General features: G+C 51.8%; 12 protein-coding genes across 12 annotated transcripts; 7 read left to right on the forward strand and 5 right to left on the reverse strand.

The window, feature by feature from the left end:
* Positions 1–110: 110 nt before the first annotated feature.
* On the forward strand, positions 111–677 carry N7474_001847 (single-stranded DNA-binding protein; the record flags this gene model as incomplete). The annotated part of the gene is made up of 3 exons (XM_057193262.1): positions 111–400; positions 461–549; positions 616–677. 3 exons carry the CDS (start codon positions 111–113, stop codon positions 675–677), a joined length of 441 nt encoding a protein of 146 aa, XP_057058215.1.
* A 927-nt stretch (positions 678–1,604) lies between these two features.
* N7474_001848 (glutathione S-transferase family protein) lies at positions 1,605–2,480 on the reverse strand (the record flags this gene model as incomplete). Its single annotated transcript, XM_057193263.1, has 1 exon — positions 1,605–2,480. The coding sequence occupies one exon, from the start codon at positions 2,478–2,480 to the stop codon at positions 1,605–1,607; it is 876 nt and encodes a 291-aa protein (XP_057058216.1).
* A 1,847-nt stretch (positions 2,481–4,327) lies between these two features.
* Positions 4,328–6,192, forward strand: N7474_001849 (FMN-dependent alpha-hydroxy acid dehydrogenase; the record flags this gene model as incomplete). Its single annotated transcript, XM_057193264.1, has 7 exons — positions 4,328–4,534; positions 4,577–4,733; positions 4,787–4,891; positions 4,974–5,834; positions 5,909–5,982; positions 6,069–6,123; positions 6,182–6,192. 7 exons carry the CDS (start codon positions 4,328–4,330, stop codon positions 6,190–6,192), a joined length of 1,470 nt encoding a protein of 489 aa, XP_057058217.1.
* Positions 6,193–6,280: 88 nt separating this feature from the next.
* On the reverse strand, positions 6,281–7,813 carry N7474_001850 (pheromone receptor; the record flags this gene model as incomplete). The annotated part of the gene is made up of 3 exons (XM_057193265.1): positions 6,281–6,626; positions 6,679–7,195; positions 7,249–7,813. The coding sequence occupies 3 exons, from the start codon at positions 7,811–7,813 to the stop codon at positions 6,281–6,283; spliced, it is 1,428 nt and encodes a 475-aa protein (XP_057058218.1).
* A 984-nt stretch (positions 7,814–8,797) lies between these two features.
* Positions 8,798–10,225, forward strand: N7474_001851 (uncharacterized protein; the record flags this gene model as incomplete). The annotated part of the gene is made up of 1 exon (XM_057193266.1): positions 8,798–10,225. The coding sequence occupies one exon, from the start codon at positions 8,798–8,800 to the stop codon at positions 10,223–10,225; it is 1,428 nt and encodes a 475-aa protein (XP_057058219.1).
* A 370-nt stretch (positions 10,226–10,595) lies between these two features.
* On the forward strand, positions 10,596–11,277 carry N7474_001852 (uncharacterized protein; the record flags this gene model as incomplete). Its single annotated transcript, XM_057193267.1, has 2 exons — positions 10,596–10,945; positions 11,004–11,277. 2 exons carry the CDS (start codon positions 10,596–10,598, stop codon positions 11,275–11,277), a joined length of 624 nt encoding a protein of 207 aa, XP_057058220.1.
* A 385-nt stretch (positions 11,278–11,662) lies between these two features.
* Positions 11,663–14,920, reverse strand: N7474_001853 (phosphatase family protein; the record flags this gene model as incomplete). The annotated part of the gene is made up of 1 exon (XM_057193268.1): positions 11,663–14,920. One exon carries the CDS (start codon positions 14,918–14,920, stop codon positions 11,663–11,665), a length of 3,258 nt encoding a protein of 1,085 aa, XP_057058221.1.
* A 628-nt stretch (positions 14,921–15,548) lies between these two features.
* On the forward strand, positions 15,549–16,510 carry N7474_001854 (Dcp1 family protein; the record flags this gene model as incomplete). The annotated part of the gene is given in 2 exon segments (XM_057193269.1): positions 15,549–16,231; positions 16,243–16,510. The coding sequence occupies 2 exon segments, from the start codon at positions 15,549–15,551 to the stop codon at positions 16,508–16,510; spliced, it is 951 nt and encodes a 316-aa protein (XP_057058222.1).
* Positions 16,511–16,950: 440 nt separating this feature from the next.
* N7474_001855 (alpha/beta hydrolase) lies at positions 16,951–17,868 on the forward strand (the record flags this gene model as incomplete). The annotated part of the gene is made up of 1 exon (XM_057193270.1): positions 16,951–17,868. The coding sequence occupies one exon, from the start codon at positions 16,951–16,953 to the stop codon at positions 17,866–17,868; it is 918 nt and encodes a 305-aa protein (XP_057058223.1).
* An 869-nt stretch (positions 17,869–18,737) lies between these two features.
* On the forward strand, positions 18,738–19,603 carry N7474_001856 (Endoglucanase-5; the record flags this gene model as incomplete). Its single annotated transcript, XM_057193271.1, has 3 exons — positions 18,738–18,806; positions 18,859–18,924; positions 18,983–19,603. 3 exons carry the CDS (start codon positions 18,738–18,740, stop codon positions 19,601–19,603), a joined length of 756 nt encoding a protein of 251 aa, XP_057058224.1.
* A 310-nt stretch (positions 19,604–19,913) lies between these two features.
* On the reverse strand, positions 19,914–21,194 carry N7474_001857 (bifunctional triacylglycerol lipase/ester hydrolase; the record flags this gene model as incomplete). The annotated part of the gene is made up of 4 exons (XM_057193272.1): positions 19,914–19,987; positions 20,049–20,284; positions 20,358–20,542; positions 20,610–21,194. The coding sequence occupies 4 exons, from the start codon at positions 21,192–21,194 to the stop codon at positions 19,914–19,916; spliced, it is 1,080 nt and encodes a 359-aa protein (XP_057058225.1).
* Positions 21,195–21,905: 711 nt separating this feature from the next.
* N7474_001858 (SMEK family protein) lies at positions 21,906–25,062 on the reverse strand (the record flags this gene model as incomplete). The annotated part of the gene is made up of 8 exons (XM_057193273.1): positions 21,906–22,903; positions 22,961–23,128; positions 23,181–23,981; positions 24,036–24,362; positions 24,441–24,490; positions 24,554–24,635; positions 24,718–24,814; positions 24,949–25,062. The coding sequence occupies 8 exons, from the start codon at positions 25,060–25,062 to the stop codon at positions 21,906–21,908; spliced, it is 2,637 nt and encodes an 878-aa protein (XP_057058226.1).
* Positions 25,063–26,131: the final 1,069 nt, after the last annotated feature.

Genomic DNA, 26,131 nt, shown 5'->3' on the forward strand with positions numbered 1-26,131 from the left:
CAAGTCATGTGACCGTCGCGTCACTCTCACCCGCGCCCCTGATTGCAGGACACCTCCCATCACCTTCCTTTCCCACTCGCTCACCTTACCTACCCCAGTAACCACACCCAATGTCCGCCTTCGCCTCCTCTCTGCGCCCCTCCCTGCGCCTGGCCGCCACGGCCCAGCCCGCGCGCACCTTCAGCTCCTCGTCGCCGCGCTCCGTCGCCAAGATGATCCTCACTGGCCGCCTGGCTGCCGAGCCCGAGCTGCAGGCCACTTCGACCGGTCAAGACGTCATTAAATACGCCCTCGCCACGTCTTACGGACCCAAAGAAAACCGCCACACCAGCTGGTTCCGCGTCTCGAGCTTCGTTCCGGAAGGCGCGCAGCGGGAGTACATCCTCGGTCTGCAGAAAGGGTATGGGCCCTGTCATGTCACGGACAACTTAGCGTGGATTGCTAACGATTTATGTGTCAGAACTCTGGTCTACGTCGAAGGCGATGCCAGCATGCGTCAGTGGGAAGACGCCGAGGGCAAGAAGCAATCCAGCCTCAGCATTGTGCAGCGTATGTGTCCCTGCTTGATTTCCAATATATATTGTTAAAGTTCATTGTTGATATGACCTCTACTAGGCTCACTCGAGGTCCTCAAACGCCCAGCTAGCGCTTACGAGGGCGAGGGCGAGTCCCAGTAAACGAGCATGGTGCGGTTTTAGATCTGTTGCTGGTTGACGAATATTTCTTTCATGACCTGGATAATGGCGCTTGGAAGTAGGGCGGCTGTCTGTTGGTTATGTCGGGTCTTCTGATTATGATGAGTGACTGATTCTCCGATCTCCTCTCATGTTGCTTTTTGTGATTATATTGTAATTGTATACCCTGAATACACTTCCGTTCCCACTCGGGGATGTAAATTCGGCCTATGAGTTGCGGAATCATATCTCTAGCCCGAATGTCTTGTCTCGTGTTGGTGTTATCATCAACGACAAAGTAAGTGACATCTACCGGCCCATTGGATGTTAGCCTTGCAGCAGATTACACCGCAACGCTAGGTGACGGTAAATCGGGCACCGAAAATGGCTACCTTGGACGCCATTTGTCGGCGCCCTTTTTTACCAGAATCGCATGGCTGCGGTCATGCGCCACTCCCTCTCCAAGAGCCGTCTAGATAGTCCGTTTAGATAGCCTCATTACTTCCAATCTCAGACTACTCACACAATTCATTTTACACTCACTTATTTCACTCCCTTAATGCCAGTATTCCGCTCTCAAGAAGTTTTGTCCTTCCTGAGAGTTCCAATCCTCGCTTCATCAATAACACAGTGGGCTGTTGTATGGCAGTATCCCAACAACGATCTGTCATCGCAGTTGGGGCGATCTATCGAAAGTACCAGTTGCTCGATTTCCACCCCACCAGTGGTTCGAAATGGCCCCTGTCCTCTAAACTATCCCCCTTCTCTCGAATATTTACCTAGTGTGGGGGTCCGGTTCAACGAAGAAGAATGACATTCTACAAGAATCTTCAAACTGGAGTGAACGAGAAGAAGAAAACAGAAGAAGACAAGCAAACTCAATACAGGAAACTTGCAAACAGTGTCACGTGGTCCAGGCCTGCCAGGTCTTCAGACCTCGAAAATACCAGGAGACCACTCCGTCATTTTCTTGATCCAATCTGCATGTGGAACTTCTCCAAGTTCGGGGTTCCTCCGTGCACTCGGCCGAGAAAGGAAGACTTCGTAGAAGCGGTTTAGTTGGGGATAAGCCTCGACCACCTCTCGCCCATAGACATCCAAGGTCTGCTTTCCTGACGAGAGAGTCATATCGATACCGTAGCAGTCCTTGGTGAATTCAAAGAATTGAAAGAGCACTATTTCTGCAATTGTGGCCTTTCTCGAGCCGCTGGCCTCCCATATAAGGCTATCTGGAGAATATTCATTTTCATCCATCCATCTTTCAACGCTTAGGAGGCCACGCTTCAGCCATTGTAGCATTTCGCGCGCGGCATCCGGCACACGCATGGTTCCTGTTCCTGACCCAAAGATGCGAATTGGGTTCCACCCCTCTGTCAAGCTGACTGCTAAGCTGAGAAGCTCGCTATGCTTAGCTCGGCAAATAGCTGCAGCATCATCGTCCCCAAATTGAACAGGCATCTTGAGAGGCAGAATCGATATTGGTGGAATTTTGGGGAACCCGTGTCGCCCTGCCAAACAGGTTTCTTCAATGAACTCCATGATAGCGATAGATTGTTTGATATATATTGCTTCCTTCGGCGCGCCTCCGTTGCCTTGAGGGATAACAAGAATTGGGAGGCTTCCGGACGGCTTTGGGGGAAAGCCCGCCGGAGGATGACCGCCAAATTGAAGATCAGAAACGGGGACAACAGTCACCAGTGAGGAAGGAATAGATCTCTCACGGAGGTATATGACAAGCCGTCGTGGAAAGGGCTGCCACGGGTAGGCATAAAGAAGCCAGGGCTTAGAAAAATTAGAAGCTTGCATCATTCTGTTGAACCGTCAAATTAATTCGTTTGGATTAAGATGAAATTGAAAGGAAAGTTATTCTAGTAGCCTTACTCTTCGGCTCTTTTAAGTCACATTCGGAGACTATAAGTTCGGAGACATATCAAGTTCGGAATAAACTTTGGCCGACGCCGTGGCGAATAGGACGAGGCAATTGCGAGATGAATGAGTTGGACCCGTACATGCGTATGAATTTCTATGAAAAACAAAGATCGTATGCAAAAATTCGCCCTCTCATTGTATTTTCTTTGTGATATCATCATCGTCACCTTTTCAGCTCGAACTCGGCACGTCTTGTCTACATCATGGCAGACCTTACTAAACTAAACCTGAGGGCCACTATAATATAGCGTTATGCTAGTTACGATCGTATGCCTAATCTCTAAGGCTTATTGCTACTTCGCTACTACGCACTGATCGGCACATGAACGCGTGGAGGAGCGGAGAAAGAGCCTGTACATAAATGCCTCGCTAGCACCTAAGTTTCAGGGGACCAGCGATTAGTCTTAGAATCATACTAAGTCGAACCCTAAGCAGCCTAGTTATAGTGGCTCTAAATCTCAGAATGGCGCATCGAGTCCCACTTAACCATGCTCTTTCTTCCAAAATCTTGTAGCCTCTACTCTACCTAGTCGTTATAGGACATTTTATCGTAGAGAACGAACGCTTTCCTTCGGTCTGGTCTAACGCGTATTAAGTAGGAGGGGGCTATTAGTATAATATTCGGTCGGAGGAAGTTAGGGTCGAAGGTTTCGATCGTATGTTGGCTAGTAGATGGAGTTACTAGTTGGTTTGATAGGATAAGATAGCTTAGATTGTCTAGATCACTATCGTAAAGCGAGGATGGGAAGTCAGACTACTAACCTTACGATATAGTAAATTAACTAAGATTTATAGTAAGGGAGAAAGGGAAAATAGAGAACTCATACATAGTATCTATTAATAGTGAGTGAATCTAGCAAATGCGATATATCAGTTTTGAGTAGTACTTTGATATATATACTCACGACTAATTAGTTAGATCACTCTACCTTTATATACGTCTAACCTAATCACCTAGCAATAACCTAGAAAACCTAGCAAAAGCCTAGTAATAACCCACCCTGACTTCTACCTATGATCATCAAAAGAATTCATCCTACCTTACCTATAGATAGTTGCAATTAGGGTCAATACTACGTATTAAAGCTTTGATTTATTTTTGTCACAAATATTCTCACACTACTAGCGTTGTGTGGAGAATAGTTAGATGTAAAATTGACCAATGTCGGTGATTGATATAGTTTCAATGCCGTGGTTGACTTGATTTGCGTTGTGCTAGTTCTCTTTTTAATCTGCTCTCGATATTGGACATTGGCGAATTATGGCTAGATATATATGTCTCAACTAGGATACCAATTAGTGTGGAAGAGTTGGCCAGCTAGCAATAGAATGGTCTCCTAATCTACACCTACATGATCATCTATCCAAGCAAACCGCTCAGAAAAATTAGTGTTGGTCTAGTCCAAACATAATGCCGGCTCGGTTGTGTCTGTGACATCTTATCCCGTGGGCATTGTCCCTCGGAAGACCCGGCGCGGGGAAGCTGAATTGCCGAGACAAATCTTAAGCGCGGGGAATCTACCCCCGAGGATACGGAGGTATGATTGACGAGGGGTACAGAATCCTACCCTACTCGAATCAAAAAGTACGTGAATAACCGCCGAGTCTCTCTGGTGGACTATTGTCTGCTTGCTGGATCTGACAGCTATCGACCACCGAAGGCTAAAAAGCCCCTTTGTATTCACAACAGGACCTTAAGAATACACCGAGCCATACCAAATAGCATGGTGCTCTCAGAAGATGAGGTCTCACGCCATAATACGCGCTCATCCTGCTGGGTCATCATTCGTGGCGAGGCTTATGACATGACTGACTTCCTCGACCAGCATCCCGCTGGACCAGAGATTATTTTAAAATATGCGGGGAAAGATGCAACCGAAGAATTTGTAAGGCTGCTATTCCTGTCACAAAAGTCCTCTGTCAACTTGGTCGTATGTTTGCTGATGGGGAGAACTTGGTCGCATCTGTAAAAGGAGCCTGTCCATCGCGATGGGTTGCTTGAAGAAACCCTTTCCCAGGACAAACAGCTCGGGCCCGTCCAAATGCTCCGAGAGCCCGCCAATAGGTTGGCTGTGGTACAACATCAAATCGAAGACAAGGCTCTAGAGCCAAAAGTCCCCTTGCAGCAATGTATCAGTCTATATGATTTTGAGGTAAGACTTTGGATGCCTGCATTTGTCTAGTGCGCATGAGGTCTCTGACAGAAATGCCAATGAAGGATATCTGTAAGAAGAAGTTAACGCAGCGAGCGTGGACATATTTCTCTTCTGCTGCGGATGACTCTTTATGTACGTATATTTGTGATACAATCCCCATGGCACACTATACCAGCGCGAATAAGAAAAGGACAGCAACTAACTTAAGGCAAAGCTGATGAACTCAATCAGAAAGTTTTTCGCCATGTACTCTTCCGTCCGAGGGTGATGCGAAACGTCAAGGACCTTGATCTGTCTACAACAATTCTTGGACAACACTCGTCCCTTCCAGTGTTTATTGCGCCTGCTGCACTGGCAAAACTCGCTCATCCAGATGGTGAATGTGGCCTAGCACGTGGCGCCGGCGAAACTGGCATAATTCAGATCGTATCATCCAGTGCATCTATGACCCCCGAGGCCATTGCCTCCAGCAGGGTGACAGACACCCAATGCCAGTTCTACCAGCTCTATGTAGTTTCGGAACGGCATAAAACGGAGGCTATTCTCCGTCGTGTCAAGCAAGCTGGCTACAAAGGGCTTGTAGTTACCGTTGACACTGCTGTGCTAGGAAAACGCGAGCTTGACGAGCGATACAAAGCTACCCTAATCTCCGAGACAGATGAGAAACCGAAGCCTTTGGGGTTCACACACGGCGGATGGCTGACGCCAACCCTCTGCTGGGATGATCTCCAGTGGATCCGCGGGATCTGGGATGGGCCCATCGCTGTCAAGGGGATCATGACCGCAGAGGACGCATTGATAGCGGCACAGCACGGCGTTCAAGCCATATACCTGTCAAACCATGGAGGCAGACAGCTGGACACATCTCCACCATCGTTAATGACGCTGCTGGAGATCCGCAGGTACTGTCCGGACATCATTGAGAAGGTGGAGATTTTCCTGGACGGGGGTTTCAGAAGAGGAAATGATGTGATCAAAGCATTGGCCCTAGGAGCCAGGGCTTGTGGGATAGGGAGGCCATTCATGTACGCCCTGGGTGCGTATGGGCATGAAGGAGTGGTTAGGGCAGTTGATGGTGAGTGAGGTTTCTCTTTTCTCGAATTGACGTTTCTTGTTCTCTTGACATAACTGACAGATATGAACATCTAGTCCTGCGGAGAGAACTTGAGATTGGCATGAGGCTCGCTGGTGTGACCCGCATAGATGAGCTTACGCCTGACCATGTAAGCCTCTAAATCTAACTCGCCCATCATCATCCTCATATTTTACCCCCATTTTGCTTTTTTGGAGAATTTGCTGATCAAACTAGGTCAATACTAAATGGCTCGATATGATGGTTGCGGAACCGGCAGTATTCCGATTAGGTCAGCCCAAGATATGATTTTTGAGCGAGAATTTGAAACTATTAAACATCATGTACAGCCAATCTATGACCGAGTAAAACCATAAAGAAAAATAAGAGAGAGAATAGAAGGACACGTCGACCACAGTTCCACGAGAAAGTAAAAACCAGATGATACTTCAAACCACCTCGGTTTGCTGGCTGATCACTTGTTTGACACGAATAAAGTCCTTTCTCTCAGGCGAACTCAAGGTCGGAATGAACTCGCCACTGTGACGATTCTCGCTCGTTCCCGCCCAGGCGTTGGTACAGATTGTTTGGAACGGGGCTGACAGGTCGTCTAGAAGCACGTCTCCGTCCTGGCTGGGGGATGGGGGGTGGCGGCGGAAAAGCCTGAAGGGGGATTGGAACCATGGGGTCTTGCGGGTGGTTACGATGAGAGGGGGCTGCGCTGTAGAAGAGCGGGTAGTTTTCTCGATGTCGTTGTAGGTGCTGGTGGATGCGAGGGTGGAGTTCCATTGGTTTCTAAGAGTTGTCAGTAAAGAGTCCGAATATGAACGTTCGACTGTCTGCTTACCGTGCAGCAAAGACTTTGCGACCCTTGAACATCAATTTGGCACGGCTGCTAATGGAACCGACAAGGGTTGTGGAGGAGGAGGCGTTGGCAGCTGGTGCAGTGCCCTGCGAATCGGTTGGACCAGCCAAGCTGGAGAAGCAGCAACCCAGTCCCAGGAACCGGGCGAATCTGCGGTAGATGCGGGTTGCGTCGCGGCCGAAGCCGAAGAAAACAAAGATCAAAAAGCCCGATCCGATAGGGCTCCATCGGTCAAAGAACACCTGGCCGTATGCCGGCACCTTGATGATCTTGTACCATACTGGATCGTGAAGGTTGTCCCAGGAGTAAGGGTGCCAGGGCAGCCCAAGGATAATGTTGTAGTAAAGCACGTATCCTTCGACGGGGATAATGACTACCAGCATAGTCAAGGCAAGGAAAAAGAGACGCAAGAAGCGCGACTTGTTCAGGTTGTTGTTGTAAGACTGCAAAATGGCGCCGAAGTCACTGCGATACCTGTGAAGCCGGATGATCACCAGGCCTGTGGTGACGAGTTAGATTAGGAGTCTGAAGCAAAGTAAAGGGACCACTTACAGCAGTAATAAGCGGCAATCAGACAAATGATCGGCGGCCATATGTAGGCCAGTAAAAGGCTCATATAGCTGGTATCGTAGTTGTTGACACATCCCGAAATGGAGTAGAGCAAGTACCGGCTCTCCTGATAGACGATGTGGGTTATCATTGCAATGGTTGGAGCAATCACACAGAACAAAAGATCCACGGAGCGATTGCGCCAACGCTGAGCCTTGCTAGGTACCAAGGTTGCTCGGTCGGTATCCAAGACAATAGCCAGGCTGCGGAACATGCCTACCAGGGTACCTGGCACGGCAATATACCCGGCAACATAAACTTTGACTTCAATATCACACAGCCCAGTACCATCCCACCACTCTTCCACATTGTCTCTTGGCCAGAGGAAGGCATTGATGATGTTGAAGAGATTGAGCATGATGGACCAGCAGACCAGGCAGGTGGTGGGGAAGTTGCGATTCTTCGCGTGCAAAATAAGAGGAGTGATACAGAGGCCGATGATGATGAAGGAAAGAAGGGGGAGAACCACCGCCGTTGGATAGAGCTTCACGTCTGCTGGAGTCTCCATGGTGGCACGTGGCACCGGTGGTATGTTCAAGTTGAGGGCCAACAGAAGGCGAGTTGATCACTTGAGATGCTCAACCAGCCACCCTGGAGAAACGAGAGTAAGAAATGACCGAATAAGAAGAGCAAGGATGCGAACCATCGCTGGAGTAGGTCGTATATCAAGTTGCTGTTGGGGTCGCCAGTGAATCAGGGCTTATTGAATTTTATTGAGAAACGTGAGAATAACCACGGAGATGATTCACAATAAAGCCCGACCTGCCAGAGCTGAATCAAGACATTACTGCGGAACCCAAAAAGAGCGATGAAGAATCCGGTGTTTCGAGCTGGCCGATGTCGATGTCGGAGTCACTATTCCACGGCTGTCGCAGAGATACCGCACCACATCCCCAACATGCCTCGCGACCGACGGAACCTGCCCATTGAAATACTGGCATGTTGCTTTATCGGACGCGTGAATAAAGGGGAAGCGATGACCAGACCGGGGGGTGAATAGGTCTATTGGGGCTGGGTCTGGCTGGGCGCACCGAGCCAACCCGCATTGGGGACTCAATAGAGCTTGGATTCCCCCGGCCCATGGCCACCCTGGTCGTGTCACCGCAGGAGCCTGATTAGCAATGTCTATTGATTCAGACTGCATGCCGTCATGCACGGGTCTGGAGCTGCGCGAATTCCCGCAGTCGAGGCGTGGTTGTCCATGGCCGGGTGATGATCGGTTAATTAGGGCTGCTCGTGGGAACGGATTAAGGGTCTTTCTGTCGACATGGAGGCGGGCATCTAGTACGGTCGAACAAACCCCGAACAAAGAAAGCATAATCAAGCTGACAAGTGGGCCAACCATGTAATAAACTAATAAGCTATTGGGCCCCTTGGGCCGAGGCACCACCGAACAGGAAAGCCATCGTGAAGATCCACGATACCTCGCATGAACATGAGTTGTTGCCGCCACCCCAGGAGTTCGTCATCATCATTCCTCCTCCTCCTCACCATGCCTTCGGTGTCCCCCGTCCAGACACTGCGTCGCCGCGCGACTCCCTTGCGCGCCGCAACAGTCGAAGGCTGGGTTCAGCGTCGCAACTCCACTCTCTCCGACTCGATATCCGAGGCACGTCACTCCATCCGCTCCTCCACCGATTCCTTGTTTCTCCCGCGCGTGTCCGGAGACTCCGAAGGCCATGTCTCGACCGAGGAGTCGCATTGGCATTCGGCTCCGCTGGGATTGGCCCTCCTGCCCGCCATCGCGGGGGTTTTCTTCAAGGAAGGGAGCGCGTTTGTGACCGACGTCACCCTGCTGGTTTTGGCGGCCATTTTTCTCAACTGGTCCGTTCGACTGCCGTGGGATTGGTATCGCTCGGCGCAGGGCGTTCGACGAGAGGAGGGCGCATTCGAGTCTGCTGCCGATAATCCCATCGAGTCGGAAGTGGATGAGCCCGACGCGACAGATGCGGACAATAATGTCCCGCAGGCGCAACCATCGGCAAGTGCGGCAGCGACTCAAGAGCTGCAGATCCACGAGCTCACGGCGCTGGCGTCCTGCTTCATATTTCCTGTCATCGGGACATGGCTGTTGCATGGCATCCGATCCAGCCTCTCCCGACCATCAGAGGGCCTGGTCTCGAATTACAACCTGACGATTTTCCTGCTGGCATCGGAAATCCGACCTGTTGCGCATCTACTGAAACTAGTACAATCGCGAACCCTCCACCTGCAGCGCATCGTGGCATCTTCGGGCGCGAACGAGATCATCGATCCCGCCAAAGTCCAAGATCTTTCCACCCGCCTCGACGAGCTCGAAGCCCATGTCGCCGAGGCAGCCGCCGCACGCATGGCTGCCTCCCCTGGCTCCAAGCAAGAGGGTGCGCTCTCGCCACACGAGCCTGCAAATAACGGCCTGGCGTTGGTAGCCCAGGCCGTCTCCGAAGCACGACGATCAACGCAACCGGAGATCGAAGCCCTGAACCGCGCTGTCCGACGCTACGAGAAACGCACCGCAATCACAGCCCACCAAACCGATACCCGTCTGCAGCACCTTGAAGCTCAAACGCGCGACGCTCTCGCCCTCGCCGCTGCAGCGCAGCGCTCCGCTGCGGCCCACCGTCCGAATTACGCGTTTACGCTGATCAACTGGGCCTGCGCATGCATTGTGATTCCCACCCAGCTGGCCTTGTCGGTCCTTAGCCTCCCCAGTCGCGCGGCATCGCACTGTCTCCTCGCCGCTCAACGCTTGTTGCGTCGCAGTCCTGCTCCGCAGCCTCGGTCCAAGTCTGGGAAGGGAAAAGCTGCTATGGGGTCAATCGATTCTCGAGTACGCCCACAGTCGCCTCCGCCGCCGCGTGCGCCGGCTGTTGTGCCACTGTCACGGCAGCAGGAACATCCCCTGGGTTCTGCACGGAGCACTCCGGCGAAGCCGATCTAAAATTGATGAAATGTCTTGATGCGAAATGCCCTCCGCTCTTTTTATTTTCTTTTTTCTTTTTGCTGGACACCAATGAGACTTTGGGCTGGAAGTAGGGGAGTATGTATACAGATACCTAACCTTGGACATGTGATATTTCTCGGTATTATATTTACCTCGCTAGTTGGATGGCTGGTTCACCAATTAATATGACGAATGCCGGTTCATTGGCCTAACAAAATCCCGTGCTAAGCTTTCTTCGGCTCCAGATCGGGGAAGATCCTCGATGCTAATACCTACGCGTAGGAATTGACGATGATGACCACTCACCCCTCTTTTATCCCACCGCCGAGCAACATTTATTGTCCCAAACTCTAGTTTAGTTACTACCATGTACTCAGTCCTGAGCCCCTTACTCGGTGAGCGTCACACCGGAACTACCCGTACGCAACTATTCGAGGAGGGAAACGAGCCCCTCATTCCGCGGTGGAGACGATCCGCCCGCAACTTTCTCGCCGGACAATGGGGCCATTATCTCGTGCTAGCCCTGGTCACCATCGACGTGTGCTGTACCTTGACGGATTTTCTGATCCAGTTACATGTCTGCGAGTTGAAACATAAATATGAGAGTGTGGACCGTGGCTGGGGCATCGCAGAGGACGTCCTCGGCATCGCCAGCCTGGTGATCTCGTGTCTGTTTATGGTCGAGTTGCTTATTTCGGTGTTTAGTTTTGGGAAGGGGTAAGCTGTATCCTTTCTGCCTGGTTTCTCTCTGTTCTGGTCTGACAACGTGAACCAGATACTTCTCATCCAAGTTCCACATATTCGACTCCCTAGTCATCCTTGTTGCCTTCATCATCGCAGTCTTCCTCCAGGGCCCAGTCGAGGAAGTCGGCTCGCTCGTCATTATTCTGCGTCTGTGGCGCGTGTTCCAGATCATCGAGGAGCTACAGTCTGCCAACCAAGACACGATGGAAGAGTATGATAATGTTATTGAGCAGCTTCGGCGGGAGAACAACCTTCTACGGCAGAGGCTGAATTTGAATTCTAATGGGAGTGCAGGCGTAGAGTGAGGACCAACCCTTTTTGTCAATATTGTTTCTTTTCCCTTCTTTGTTGTGTTTGCAGCCATCGCCATAAACATGGCAATTGATCATGCTGGAAGTGTGATACTATACAGATTGGGATTGACTATATATGCATGGGATATAAGCTGAGAATGAGCATAGTTGTACATGGTTTTATATGATTCCGCTTCCAGAAGAGCTCTTCTTTTTTGGAAACAAGGAATTTGTTTGTTTGATGATCTTTTCAATCCAGTGGCGAGTATGCACATGAAATCGAACTAAATATACATGCATGGCAAACAAGGTCAACAAGTCTATCCCAAACGAACAGAATTACGGTCCGCCGTGCGAACAGGCAAAAAAGGACGATACCTCCAAAAGTGTCTCGGAATCAAGAACGGCCACCCGACGGTCCCCGAGCATCCACACCGATCATCTTCAGGAAAGGCTCGATGATGATTCGTTTCCGTTCCTCGGATGCACGACGCTCCTTCTCCTTCGCCGGGGTCGGTGCAGCCGCAGAGATAAGCACACGAGCAAAGATTGATGCCAGTGTGGACTCGACGGCTTGTCTGTGAGCCATGGCAGGACCATTGCTGTTTGATGCAGAGTCCGAGCCGGTAGACGGCGAGGTTGGTGAGCGTGCCTTGCGGCGGAAACTGCCTGCGGAGATGAATGCGGCGGCGGAGGCTGGGGTTGGCGGCTGTGACGGCTGTGGATTATCGGCGGAGGATTGATTTTTGGAGTTTGTAGCTTCCGAAGTCGACTCTTCTGAGCTGGTATGTTTCTTCTTATCCTTGGAGGAAGATGGAGGGCTCGGTACAAGGCTGGTGGTGGATGGAACAGGCGCTACTTCGTTGGCGATACGAGCGAGCATGAAGGTGACAAAAGTGAAAGAGACGCTATGCGCGGGCGAGTCGGCGAGGTTCTCGAGGACCCAGGCCTGGGATTCCTCCCAAGATCGAGGCGGGGCTTTGGACTTCTCGCGCTCAACAATCTGCCGATCAATATCTTGCCACATAGATGCCGTGACAATGCCGTCACTCAGAGAATTGAGGAAGGTCAGGAGAGTCTCTGAGAGGATCTCCAAACGGTGCAGAGAGGAAATCTCGGGTCCAAAGACAGCCGTGAGCGCTCCGTTGGTGTCGAGAGCCTCCCGGACCAGGGCTGATAGTGGTGCACGCTCGTACGGATCTCGCAGAGTCCAAGTATCAGGCTGGAAGGGCCATGCTGTCCCATTCGGCTCTATCGTCCACGGCGGGCGGTCTTCGTCAGAGTCGCCATTGGTCATGCTCCACTCGGCCACTGCACGTTCGACTAGCTCCGAAATGCTCTCTGTCAAGTGGAAGAGTTCCCGAGGCGCTGACAACCGCACTTCCGCTTCCTTGGTTGATAGTTGAGAAGTCCCTGTTGAATACAGGCTGCGAGCACCGCTTTCGGGCATGCGAGTCAATTCGTCCACACTACAGCCAAAACAAGTGGGAAGCCAATGCCCAGCCACAGAGATAAAATGGTCACGGCCGTTGTCGACATGCAGGACCAGGATCTCTTCCAGTTTCACTTTCTGCGCGTTCAGAAGGCGCACAAGGCCGATGTCATGGACATGTGCGGTGAGATCAACATTAGCAACCTCGCCAGGAAGCAAGGTGTGGCTCGCGGTTGATGAGGTATTGGATGGCTCCTTGGTCCGTTTCTGTGCCGGCTTGTCGATGCGAATATCCAGCCAAGAGGTCAACTCGGATTGGGCATCTGCGCCGGGACCGGGCCGCTCAGCAAACGAAAAGGTCGCCGGAGAACCGCTAGTGTTGGCAATAGTCAAGGACCGCTGAGACGGCACATCGAAGGCGACATCGCCAAATTCCACTGCATTCGGATCTGCTTCCGCGCGTTGCTCATCCCCGTGAGTATCGACGACAACAGTAAGACCCGGGCGGCCTTCGTTCTCGGCTTTGTCCAATTCACGGACCACCTCTTGATGAATTTTGGCCTTCAGTTGTGGATTGACCGCATCGAAGGTCAATGTAAAAGCAGCATCCAGGGGCTTGTGGTCCGATGACAAGATGCCCTGGTGTGATACATAATGGATCAATTGAATTGGATCCTCGGTGGAGTCCTGTGACGTGAGAGAGGCAGCATCATTGGCATGATCTTCCTCCGAGGCATAGTCATCAGTGCTTATCGCACCATCAACATCGGGATCATAATCAAAAAGAACATTGTCGTCAGCAACTGCTTTGTCCAATCCACGGGCTTGCATCTCTTGGTCCCTTTTCCGAGCCTCTTCGGCTTCGCGATCGAGCCGTTCATGCCTCTGCCTATCTCGTTGTGTTCGAAAGAGAATCCGATCACACCAGCTAGGAGCACGTTGCTTCTCACTCGTATCAAACAGGGCTACACTTCCAACATCGTATTTATAGGTCGGCAAAAATGTAATTTCACCTTCACGCCAGCCCTCGTGGAAGGCCGTCCCTTTACGCTGCATGGCCATGAGCTCATCGTGCGCTAGGAGGGATGATATCGTGGTTTGGAGAGATGCCGGGTCGTTGCGAGGGTCGATATCTTCGTCTGTCACCGGCTCGCTCCTCTCATTCTCGCCGTGGGGGGACGGGGGCAGGTCCTGTTCTGGTGTGGCTTCTGATACTGAGGAGGAGCTTGAAGATCCTTGAGAATCATTGCGTTCTTTGTGCTTCTCTTGAAGCGCAGTATCGAACGCATTGACGGTGTGTCGAGCCAGAGCCTGCCGTATCGCATCGCGGGGAATGCCATCCAGCCGGTAGTTGAGGTCACCAAACCAAAAAGTAAAATCTTCCTGGCCGATTATTTGAGAGGCATCGCCTTGGAGGCCCTGTTCGGACTCCACGGGTTCGAATTTGGTGCGCGTGACGATCTGAGAGGCATCCCAGTTGCGTCGCTCCAGGCTACCTTTATCTGAACCAGCAGCCAAATGGCAGTTGACAAAGACCAAACTCGTAGTCTCGCCGAGAACTAGGCGGGTTGCAACCGCACCTTTATTACCCATATATCCCATGAGCCCCGTACCGACGTTGGTGCTGTTGACGGAGGAAACACTCTCAGCAATAGCCGGTGAGGCATAAATAATGAGCAGCAGCCCAACCAGCTGAATATCAGAGACGAGTTGATATCCTGGAGGCAGCGCCTTTTGGACTGATTCTTTCCATCGGTTCGATGGTCCCGGATCGACATATGGGCGCAGTGCCTCAGCGGGCGAGGAGACATCGACAACCTCTTGAAGCCCTAGAACATAGAGGTCGATCTCTTCTGGGCTGCGTAGAAAGGGGGCCGGGTCATCCTTCTTTTCGGGACCAGTGGTAGACATGCTTCCATCCGTCGATCGAGATCTTTGCCGATAGTGCGAGATGTTTTCCCCCGAAAGCTTCTGACAGACACCTCTGCCTTGTACAAACCATTTCTCTACATCTTTCTCGGTGTTAGAGAGGGCCGCCACGTTCCATGTGCCAATCTTGACCCGGATAGTTCGGCGCCTGGTATATTCCGCCTTTCTGGCCTTGAGTGCGCGGGTCAGAGACGAGAGATCGAGTCCAGGGCTTTCGATTTCTTCCGCATCCTCGGAAGAATGGTCTTGAGAGACTGACGTGGGCGGCGAGGGTTGCGGTTCGTTGGAAGCCATATTGTATAGAAGGGCGGTCTCGAATTAAATAAAAGCGAGGGTTATTCGCATAACTTGAAAATGGTCCGGTATATAATGCGACAATATCAGTGTGTCTGAGGTGTATGGGGAGTATGGCAGTTCGGTTCTCAATTCCGGCAGGCTGGCAGTGACTGGCGAGATGCTCGCCGGACAACGTCGATGACAATGGCGATAGAATAGCTTCGAGATAACTAAGGTGATCAAGGACCCATCATCGTATCGCGTAGATGCGTCATTTGAAGACGTGCAAGGCTCGTACAGCGTAGGGGCGCAAACGGTGGGGGCGTGGACACGGTGATTTCAAGTCGAATCAAGTGCTGACCAAGGATGAGCGGATCAGTCAGAGGGAAGAAAATAAGTTAATTGAGTACCTCGGTAGGCAATCTTCGCAGACAGCAGCAGATAATGCCCTGGCGAGAGGGTGGGTGAGGAGTGAGGTGTGGAAGAGGCGAAGGTCGAAAGGTGAATCAAGGTGGAAAGCCAGCGATGACGCTGATCCGACAACCTTTCCGTCTTCGTCCCGCCAGATTGTTGTCTCGCACCTTCTCCCTTCAAACTCCAACAACCTCTCTGTCCTCCTTTGTTCCTTCCTTTCTTCCTGCCAGCCATGGCCGCCCGCAAACGCAGACCTAACAACAACAACTATCCCACCGACTATGAGTCCGACACCTATCTCTCCGACATGCCGCAACAGCAACCCGCTCCGCCGCTGCGCTCCAATGAGGACCTCAACCTCTCCGTCATCCGCCGCCACAACCCTTCCGTGAACTCCATCCTTTCGCTGGCCCCCTATTCCGTGGTGTACATCTTCAGTCCGACAACGCGACAGTGGGAAAAGAACGGGGTGGAAGGCTCACTTTTCGTGTGCCAGCTATCGCAAGGGAACCTGGGTGAGGAACGGTACAGCGTCTTTGTGCTCAACCGGCGCGGACTCAACAATTTCGACCTACCTCTCACAGATGGCGAGAACGTGGAAATCACAGAGGAGTATGTGATTCTGAAAGCGGACGAGGGCCAAGAGGGCGAGCAGGGCGAGAACGGCATCGCAGACCCCTTGAATCCGCAGGGCGGCCGAAGCAATAACCACAACGGCACCGGGAGCGCTGATGTCCGCATCTACGGTCTCTGGATCTACTCGGAACCGCCGCCTAACTCCACTGCTGAAACGCGCACCATCAACGCCCAGCTGATCCACGAATGTGCGACCCACGCCGGCCAGAGCCTCAAGCTGGCGCGTGAGCGTCTGGAGGCTATGCGTCAAAACGGCATGCATGTTGCTGCAGCCGCGGCGTCAACTCAAGCCCCCCGCTGGATGAGGTCCAGGCCAGCGTGGCTATGGGCCGTCAGATCTCACTGAAAGATTTGTTCGGCCAGCAGCGGGCCCAGGACGATGGGTGGAGTGTGCGCGCTCATAATATTGGTCCTGGAGAGCAGCATCCGGGATACCATGGCATGATGCAGCCGCCGCCGCCGCCGCCTCCATCACAGCCGCAGCGGCAGCCGGACGTGTTGGGTGCTCTATTCCAGAGAGCAGGATTGGCCTATCAGGGCGGTGGACAGGGTTACTAGAATTGGATTCTTCCGTGGCATTTGCATGTTTCCATTGGCAGCTTTGTCTGTGATCAATTGGCTTCATTCTTGGTGTTCCAGGGGCATTTTGTATTGTTATTGGAGACGGGTGTGGCGTATGCGTTCGAGATACCCTTTTGACTGCTGTCTCAACCTGCAGGATTATTCCATGGACTGTCATCCACCTGCGCAAAGTACAATCCCAACTTCATTTTTTGAACTGCCACCTCAACCTCGGTCCTAACCAATGCAGATCCAGAGCTTTTGTTCTCTTGGCGAAGTGCTCTGATGTCATTTCGAAGAACTTGTCGGTCCCCGATAATTTTCGGAATTTGCACACATCCCAACTTCTACTTCATAGGGTATAAAAGGATCAGAGACCCCCCCCCAATCAAAGAAGCACAATTCACACTCTGTTCAAACTCGGAACAAATCCAATCATGTCTTCACCTCAAAACGTCACTTTCCTCGCGCGCAACTTGAAGCTTGCGGGCCACTACTACCCTCCTGCATCAGGTTCACCCAACCGCTCTGGCGCCGCGGTGATCATCTGCCATCCCTGGACCTCTATAAAAGAGCAGTCGCCAGCCAACTATGCCCGGGTCCTCACCCAAGCCGGGTTCACCTGTTTGACTTATGACGCCGCCTACCAGGGCGAATCTGAGGGCGAACCGCGCGATCTAGAAGACCCCTACCAGCGCGTGGAGGACATCAAATGCGCCGTAACCTACCTAGTCAGCCGACAGGATGTCAACAGTGACAAGATCGGTGTGCTCGGCATCTGCGCGTCGGGCGGATATGCCCCCTTCGCCGCGCAGACAGATCTGCGCATCAAGGCGTGCGCCACCTCTGCCGCAGTTTGCGTCGGCACCATGGCCCGCCGTGGATACGACAAAGATTCATCCAACCTGGAGGTTCTCAAATCGCAACTTGAGGCCGCAGGCAAGGACCGCAACAGCGACATAGGCGGCGAGAAGGTTCCAACTGTGCACATGCTGCCTCCCAAGCCTGAGGATGCACCAGAGGGATTCCCAGACTCGTTCCGCGATCTAATGAACTATTATCGCACCCCCAGAGCGCATCACCCGCGCGCGACGAATACCTGTTTGCCGCGCAGCTGGGATATCATGGGCAACTTTGATGCTTTTGCGCATATTGATATGATTAGCCCCAGGCCATTGCTGATGATCACTGGTTCCAAGGCGGCGACGAAGTGGTATAGTGAGGATGCGGTGCAGAAGGCTAAGGAGCCGAAGGAGTTGTATGTTGTTGATGGGCTTACGCATGCGGATTTGTATGATCACGTTGATGAGGCGGGGGGTAGGTGTGCAGAGTTCTTTGCAAAGAGCTTGGCTTAAGGGAAGCTACGGGGAATCTATGTTCATAATTCGATTTCTGGTCGAGAATTTAGAGCATCCAAAGCAACCCGATTGATTGTGATGTTAATCCTCTATACAGAAATGATATATACCAATCTCAGCAAATTAGTGCATATAATAAATCAGAAAAGGCGATAGTGCTCCTCTTGCATAGGCAAGCTCTATTCCTTCTCATCCCCGCATGTGCCCATCACCAGCGCGGTCTGTACTTTTTTTTTGGAATAATACAAGAGAACGGACTTGAAACAAAATTTGCCTTTCTCTCAGGCAAGGATACCTAAATACAGCCCACAATCTCACAAAAGTGAAACATAAGCATTTAGTAGTTGTATGAAATTAAGGTCCTATACTTGATTGCCCCACATCCGGATACGATGAGGCTTCTGCAGAGAACCCCGTTCTTAATTTAACACGGACCGCGCTACCCCTAGTGTCCCGCACGTAGATGAAACCAACCCGGACGCAGCCCATCCAGCCGTGCAATTGGATAAATTGTGATAGCTAACTTTTCATGTACAGTAGTGGCGTATTTTGCAGCGCTCTGCTCAAAGAGTCGGTTGACCCGTAACGGGTGCAGAATCCACTGGATCCTAGCAATCTCCACATTTCTGGGATGTATATGTCGAATGGAGCGGCAGTTATGGGTCTCGGGCAGATGCTCCGCGGGTAAGCTATGAAGACACTCTCCCCTGCAGGCTTTAATGAATTCATGCTAATGACTGGGGTTGGTTGGAAAGTTATAAATTCCATGTATGTGCCCATGACCGCTGCGCTCCAGAGTGACACAAAGGTCCAAGCAGCTCATTACCCTCGCTATCCAAGGTCCACCATTCACCGGATATACAATCATGAAGTCCACAGCAGTTCTTCTTTTCCAGCTTACTGCTGCTGCCTCTGCCTACCTGGCCACCACTACTGCAAGTTCTTCCTTCCCGCTGTCGTGAGACAGGAAAGCTAACAAATCCCCAGCACTATTATGATGGCCAGGAAGGCGCCTGTGGCTGTGGTACTTCCTCTGGCCTTGACTCCTGGCAGGTAAATAACGAAATCTGACCATATGCACTAGCGTCTATCACTAACTCGCCGTATATAGCTTGGTATCAGCAGTGGTGTTTATACAGCGGCAGGCTCGCAGGCCTTATTTGACACGGCCGGCGCGTCCTGGTGCGGTGGAGGCTGTGGGAAGTGCTACAATCTGACGTCGACCGGCAACGCCCCATGCAGCGGCTGTGGAACAGGCGGTGATGCGGGTGAGAGTATCATCGTTATGGTCACCAACCTCTGTCCTAACAACGGCAATGCACAATGGTGCCCGACGGTTGGCGGGACCAACCAATACGGATATAGCTACCATTTTGATATCATGGCCCAGAGTGAGATTTTTGGGGATAACCCAGTCGTCAATTTTGAGCCGGTGGCTTGTCCCGGCCAGGCCACATCGGACTGGGAAACTTGCGTCTGCTATGGGGATACAGCAACCGATGTGACTCCGGAAGGTCTCACCTCAGGTGGGGGAGAAGGTCAAACTTCATCAAAGTCATCTACCACCACCACCAAGTCTACTACCACAACCACGACCACCTCCTCTGGTTCAGGTGCAACTCAGACACTCTGGGGTCAATGTGGAGGCGTTGGCTGGACAGGTCCAACCACATGTGGTTCGGGTGCTACATGCAAGGCGCAAAACTCCTATTATTCTCAGTGCTTGAGTTAGCCAGAAGGTTCAAACGAGCAATGAAGATCCGTACATCTAGCAGATCAAAGCAGGGCGATATGAGAAACAATCAATCTAACATGCTTCGGAATCCTCTTCTTTCTTTTTCACTTTCTAGCCATACTGTCTATGTCGGTAGGCTTATGCCAAATGGTATTGGTATTGCGGACTAGATCCCCGTAGACGGGTCAGTCGCTTTCTACGCAGATACCTAAAGCACTGACGTTCTTGATTCTCCTCTAGGCCCACCTTCGTCTATTGTTATAGTGGATCGGCATCTAATCTTCTAAGCAAAGTCACAAAGAACTACTCAGCTCGCCTCATCTCCAGCTACAATATCCCGTATCATCCCCCCAACCTTGCGAGCCATAACATCGTTATGCTCTAGACAAATCAGCACAGTCCTCTTCTCCTCAGACCCCTAAAGAAAAGAAAAGAAACTTACTTAAACAAAAAGCATGCGGCAACCCCTCTTCACAGACCAACATAGTCGGTCCCTTCCCTCCTGTCTGCCCTCGAAGGGCAATGATCTCATCTCTCGTCTTCTCCGCGACCCAATGGTCATTTCGTCCAAAATAGAAGACCAACTTCGTAATCGGCTGGCGTGCTGTGGCGGCGCCCCAGACGTCGTCAGTCCATTTGTCAGTTGTTATAGTGCGCATTTCGTCCGCCGCCATGTGTCTGATATCATATAACATATTAGAGTGGGGCTTTTATATGAAATACACCATGGAAAGGAGAAAGGGAAACGTACAGAGCCTGTCGGACGCCAGTGGGACTCTTCATAAATGCAAATGTCGCGTCTAGCGCATGGTCCGGTGGTGAGTTCATCACAAACCGGATTAAAGATCGCAAGGCCGTGTGGGGCAGGAGGGAGGTGAGCAATCGGGCAAAGAACCCGACTACAAGCGCGAGTTGGGGGATAAAGGACAGCAGGGTCTGAGATGTAAGTGTCAGTGATGAAATAGCCATCAATTAGGGTAGTTAGCCAACAACAAATACATACTGTCAGTTTCCGTCCAGAAGGCGAAGCCGCAATATCCATAACCGTGGGGAAGAGCATTACACCCCCAATGATATCAAACTCAACCAATTTTGAGCCCGAAGTTTCGCGGTGTCGCCTTAGAATCTCCATGGCGATATACGCGCCAACTGAGTGTCCGATCAGAATGACTTTCTGTCTTGGTGGCGCAGTAGCAGCATCCGCACTCGGAGTTTGTGAGAGAGCCGTCTTGCTATTCTCCGTTACCAGGCTGTGGAGTTTGCCATGCACAAAGTGGATTTGGTCTTCAAGTCCGTAGATCTTGGGGTTTGGCTTGTGGCTTCCATCATTGGACATCTGGACTTTGTCTTCTAGGAGCTCGAATCCCCCCAGGCTACATCCATAGATCTGGAAAGAGCTTCCTGGTTTGCACCCCTCGGACACTGAAAGCTGGTCTGCGAGCAAGGATAGGAACGGGTGGTAGTAGCTAATCAAGCCTGGGTTTCCTGAGATGAAAAAGATTGTAGTGGCGCTAGTGTTTGCTTTGGATGACGATGATGGCCTGGCACAGTGTGTGAGAAATGTGTTTGGGGTGATTTGTGACGCCATGGTTTCCTCTGTCTGGAGGATTGGCATTCCCGCCAGATAGGCCTTATTTTCGTAAATTAAATGGATCGAATCAACTGCGGAGACATCTGTTGATCTCAATGCAGTACTCACTTCGCTCAATGCGAGGAGAACGCGTCGCTGGCAGTCAAGTGGATGGCGGTGGACAAAGTGAAGTTCCGAGGTCCAAGTGAGGCCCCACTATCTTTAACTATGCACGACCATCTCCGACTACGAGCTACGAAAGATACTTTGGAAAACATCAAGAACAGTGGATTTGCAGTATGTATGGCAACCCAACTCCTCTCCCAGATCCCACCAAAGCTCCCCCCTCTCCACAGTTTCTAAATCCAGAAAGAAACAAAATCATCACCGCAAAGGCCGATTCCCATGCAATGGCCCGGACGCCCGCAGAGCGCAATATACACAATCCCCTCGACACAGCTCCTCGCTGAAGATGTAATGACACAGAAATAGAATTGCATGAAGCGCAATCCAAAATGAGATAAAAAGAGATTCGCCAAAGAGACTGCAGCACGCAGAAAAGAGACGTTGAAGGATGAAGCGCGCTCTGTACCTGGTATCTAGGTCATCAAGAAACACAAAGAGCATGCAGAAGAATCAAAAGCGGCCGCTGCTAGATTCAATCATCAGAAGAGAAAAAAAAAGAAACGCAGAACGCCAGAAGTACTATATGCGAATGCGTTGAACGCATTACCCGCCTTGATCCCCGCGACTGTCGTTGTTCTCTTTCTCATTGTTCTCGTTGGCTGCTGTTTCTGAATCAGGCGTTTCGCTGTCCACGCCCGATTTCAACGTCGATCCCAAGTTGATGGCAATTTTCTTGGCCGGTGCGCCGCCCGTGGCATTACCAAGGGCGGCACTCTTATCACCGGGCGCCATACCCATGGACAAGCCGTTTTTCCGTCGCATACTCCCCGCGCTGGAATTGCTGGCCGTGGAACTTCTCCGCTTGGGTCCTGCCGTCAGCTTCATCAACTCGTCCTCATCTTCTTCCTCGCGACGACGCTTCTCGGCCAGTCGTTCAGGCGCAGGTGGCGTCTGAGTGGTGGAAGAGGCGGGAGAGGTGTCGCCCTCGGCAGGGACGTCTGCGGCATCCAATGGCTGAGCCGGTTGATCGTCTTCAGGTTTTGTATCCATAACATCATCGTCGTCGTCGTCATCCGGGTAGTCAACCAAGGATTTGACGGCCGGAGAAGCAGCCCCGTTGAGCGGACCGACGGCAACGGCTGCCCGAGTGTCCGGAGTCCACTCCTCCTCGTCATCCGAAGTGTTAAAGTACTCTTCTTCGGCCGCATCCATTTCCCTGACGCCTTGCCATCGCTCGCCGTTGAGCGGCATCCTCCGCGGCGTGCTGTCCTCATCCTGGCGTCTGAGCGGCACCAAGTCGGCGTCAATACCATATCCTTGCATTTGATCGTATCGGAGAATCAAATGGTGGAAAGTTTCGACGTAGTTGATGCTCTCAAGCTTCTCGCGGTATTCCTCCACTATATGAATGATAAAAGACTTGCAATTGGAACGCTTGATGTAGTCGAAAAGCTCGAGGCAGGCAGAATTTAGAAGATTGTCGCGGGGCATGGTTTCGTAGATGATGTCGAGACACAACCCGAAGGCAGGGGTATGTGTGATGAGAGCTTGCCAGAAGGTGTCCGAAACATTAACTAGAGCACGGAAAAATTTGAGGGCAACTGCACAATATTACGTTAGTGGTTATCCACTTAGCAACAGAATCCAAGCACTCTCACCGAGTTTTAGGTGTTTTTGGGGGGCTGTGAGGAGCTGGGCAACCCGGGGCGCGAGAGACTCGTTATGGATCGCATTGCGTGCACGGTATTGTTGCTGACGAACAAAAAAGGTGAGGATCTCTACAAGATGCGAGTAGAGCGTGACCTCTTGGAAGGTCAAGTCATTCACTACAGGACTCGGGTCAGCTTCGGATTTTGAACACACAAGAACAGAACTCACGGTTATGACGATTGGCAAGTTCTTTGAGAGGCCGGAAAAGACGTTTGGCAGACTCGTCGAAATGTTGTTGAACGAATGTATCGGAAAGAAGGTTAGCGGAACGAGCCTTGAAGTAGTCGGGTCCAGGTCGTCCGAGTGGGTCTTGCAGGGGAACCTGCGGGTCAAGAAGGCTCCTAACCGCCTCAGAGAGTTGATTCTTGACTCCAAGGTCGGTCTCGGTATGGAGGAGGTCAATCAATGTGTCGGTGAGCGGCGTCTTCTTCTCGTTAACGGCCTTGAGCATGTACCCACGCATAATCACGGGGTCATGGTCGAGCAAGGCCATCAGAATATCAATACCAGTTGTGCGCATCGCTGGGTTCGGGTGTTTCACGGCAAAGGCGATAACGGCGAATAAGCCGTAGTTGATGAAGTTGGTAAAGAGGTTAGCGCGCGCCGGGGTCTGCAAGTTCTTTGCGATTGCTGCACATTGGTGGAGGAACTGCACGGCGTCGTCTTTGCGCTTTGCGTCCAGGTTTCTCGGGTCGAAGACCGCAAAAAGTTCGCGTAAGAATTGTGCATTCGACTGGATATGGTTGACAATCTCCATCTGGTTGAAGAAGATCAGGGAGTTGAGCACGGAGAAGGTCGGGTCGTCCAGGATCCGAGCCAACACCACATCCTTTAGGTATTGCAAGCGCCAGGTGCTCCGGATCTTCCTGCGGATGATGGGGTCCTTGATGGGCACTACTTCTTTGTAACGCGACTGGTCGGCCAGATACTGTCGGTGGTTTGCTTTATGTGTTGGGAATTCGGGATCATCTGCGACATGTTTTAGTACACCGTCCCCACCAGTAAATGAAGCACCACACGTACATTCGAGAGCCCCAACCACTCCCAGAATAACCGGGTCAGCAACCACAGTTTCAATGATGGTGTTGTCGTTGAGAAGAATCAAGGATTTCATGATGTTGCAAAGGCGATGCAAGTCGGCTAGGCTCTCCAGGTCCTCGGCCATCTGCACTAATGGTACAAGTTTAGAGATGTACTCGTCGCGAATGATGAATTTGCAAAGTGCGTCACGGCCGGCCTGGGTCATACTCGCAGCTCGGACGATCTGTTCTATTTCGGCGAGGTTTCCGAGTTCTGGCGCCGGTAACACGATAGACTGGTAACTTTCGAGGTCGTCTGATAGGGCATCATCTGTGGAAAGGGGACCGCACAATTAGCAATGGAACGCATGGTTGGGCGCTGCGCCGCGATCGATCAGACGGGACTCACCGGCAGCCGCCAGGCTGAGGAGATGTTGTTGGACAGTGTTGACGAAATCCCTAGCATGACGATTAGTTTGACAACGCATGCGGCTAGACAGGCTCGTGGACCAGGGGCCTCACCAGATCACCGCGCAACCTTCTGCCTCCTGGAAACTCAGCGCCATATCCGTGCCATTCTGTTCCGTCCAAACGATCAAGGTTTCTGTTCGCGTGATACAGTCATCAGCAACCGCTTGTTGCTCCACGGTGATACGACCAGATGGAGTCTGGGGGGAGACACAAACCTTGTTGCTTCTGATAGCCATCATCCTTGGTGATCTTGGTCTCAAGAAGCACGCGATTGGGCTGATCTTCCGATTCGACGAATATCCGAGGCTCCTCCTGATAAGACAACAATCGGTTAGACTTCGTGATATTTACGCTTTGCGCGCTGCGAGCCGAGTGACGGCAGAGGTCGATCGTCGCCCCGGGCGTGATCGCGGAATGCGCGCAGCGCACAGAGAGAGATAGCTTACCCCCAAGGTCTGCCCCGTGCAGAAACCCGTTCCCCGGTCAAACCAGTCATTATCCCTCAGTTCGTAGACCTTGACCCGTTTGCGACCGTCGGGCGGCTGCAAGTCCAGCGCCATGATCCGGACGGAAGACAGCGAGGCGCCTCGTCACTCCAGGCCAGCTCGGGGAGAGGTGCGCCGGCGAGGAGGAGAGGCAGGGAAGACGGCGAAGAGACAGCGGCGGCCAGGGTAAGCGAAGAGCGAAAGGGCGGACGGAATAAAAAAATGGGGGTGGATGGAAGGAATGGAATGCTGATGATGAAATGGCAAAGTCTGCGGAGGGGGATGACGATCGAAGGGAGAGGGATGCGCCGGGAGCAGGGATCCACCGCGGCCGGTCTGCGCAGGACTGGGGGCGAGGGTGTTGTGACGGGAATGGAATGGACGAGAGGTCGAGGACAGAAGAGGATAGATGGAGGGAGTGGGGGGTGATGGAAAGGAAGAGAGATGGATAGTGAAGAAGCAGAGGTTGGCCGCAACACACGCGACCGAGAAAAGTGGGTTCGGCCAGGCCCCTTGATCAGGTACATACAGTACGGAAGTATAGACCCTCTAGACTTGCATAGATGGGGAAATCCTCCATATGCTTAAATACGAAGTGAAGATGTCATAAATGCCGGTTAATGGATCCCGCATCGAAGCTCTCTGGAACAAATGCTCGTCAGGGGCCTCCACTGTCATCTCGGGCCGAAGAGTCTGTCCAGCGGTGGTCAACCGCATCAGGAATGTCGGTCTATACTTGGTCACTCTCTCAGCCTGTATCTCTCTAGTCGCCGTGGATCATATTATCCTCACCACTACTATCACTAATACAATCACTACTCGACTTACTCCTTAACTATCATTCTCTCTCTCTCTCTCTCTCTCTCTCTAGATCACTATACTAAACCCAGCACTGTCACTGTCAGCACGGACCTTTCCCCACCGGTCTTTATCGGTTCCAGACTTTTTTTTTTCGTTTTCGGCCTTTTTTCTTTCCTTCACCTTCACACACGCCTCTCAGTGTTAAACTATCGACGAGCGACTTCTGGGAGTTTTGCGCTCGATCCTCCTCTGAAAAGCTCCCGTTGAGTCTGATCTGTTGGTAGACCCAGCATTCACTTCTTCTACTACTACTACTTCTCCTAATTGAGCACCCCCGCTTTCG

The sequence above is a fragment of the Penicillium riverlandense genome, assembly GCF_028828495.1.
Source record: "Penicillium riverlandense strain IBT 135883 chromosome Unknown utg000001l_segment0_segment0, whole genome shotgun sequence".
Taxonomy (NCBI): domain Eukaryota; kingdom Fungi; phylum Ascomycota; class Eurotiomycetes; order Eurotiales; family Aspergillaceae; genus Penicillium; species Penicillium riverlandense.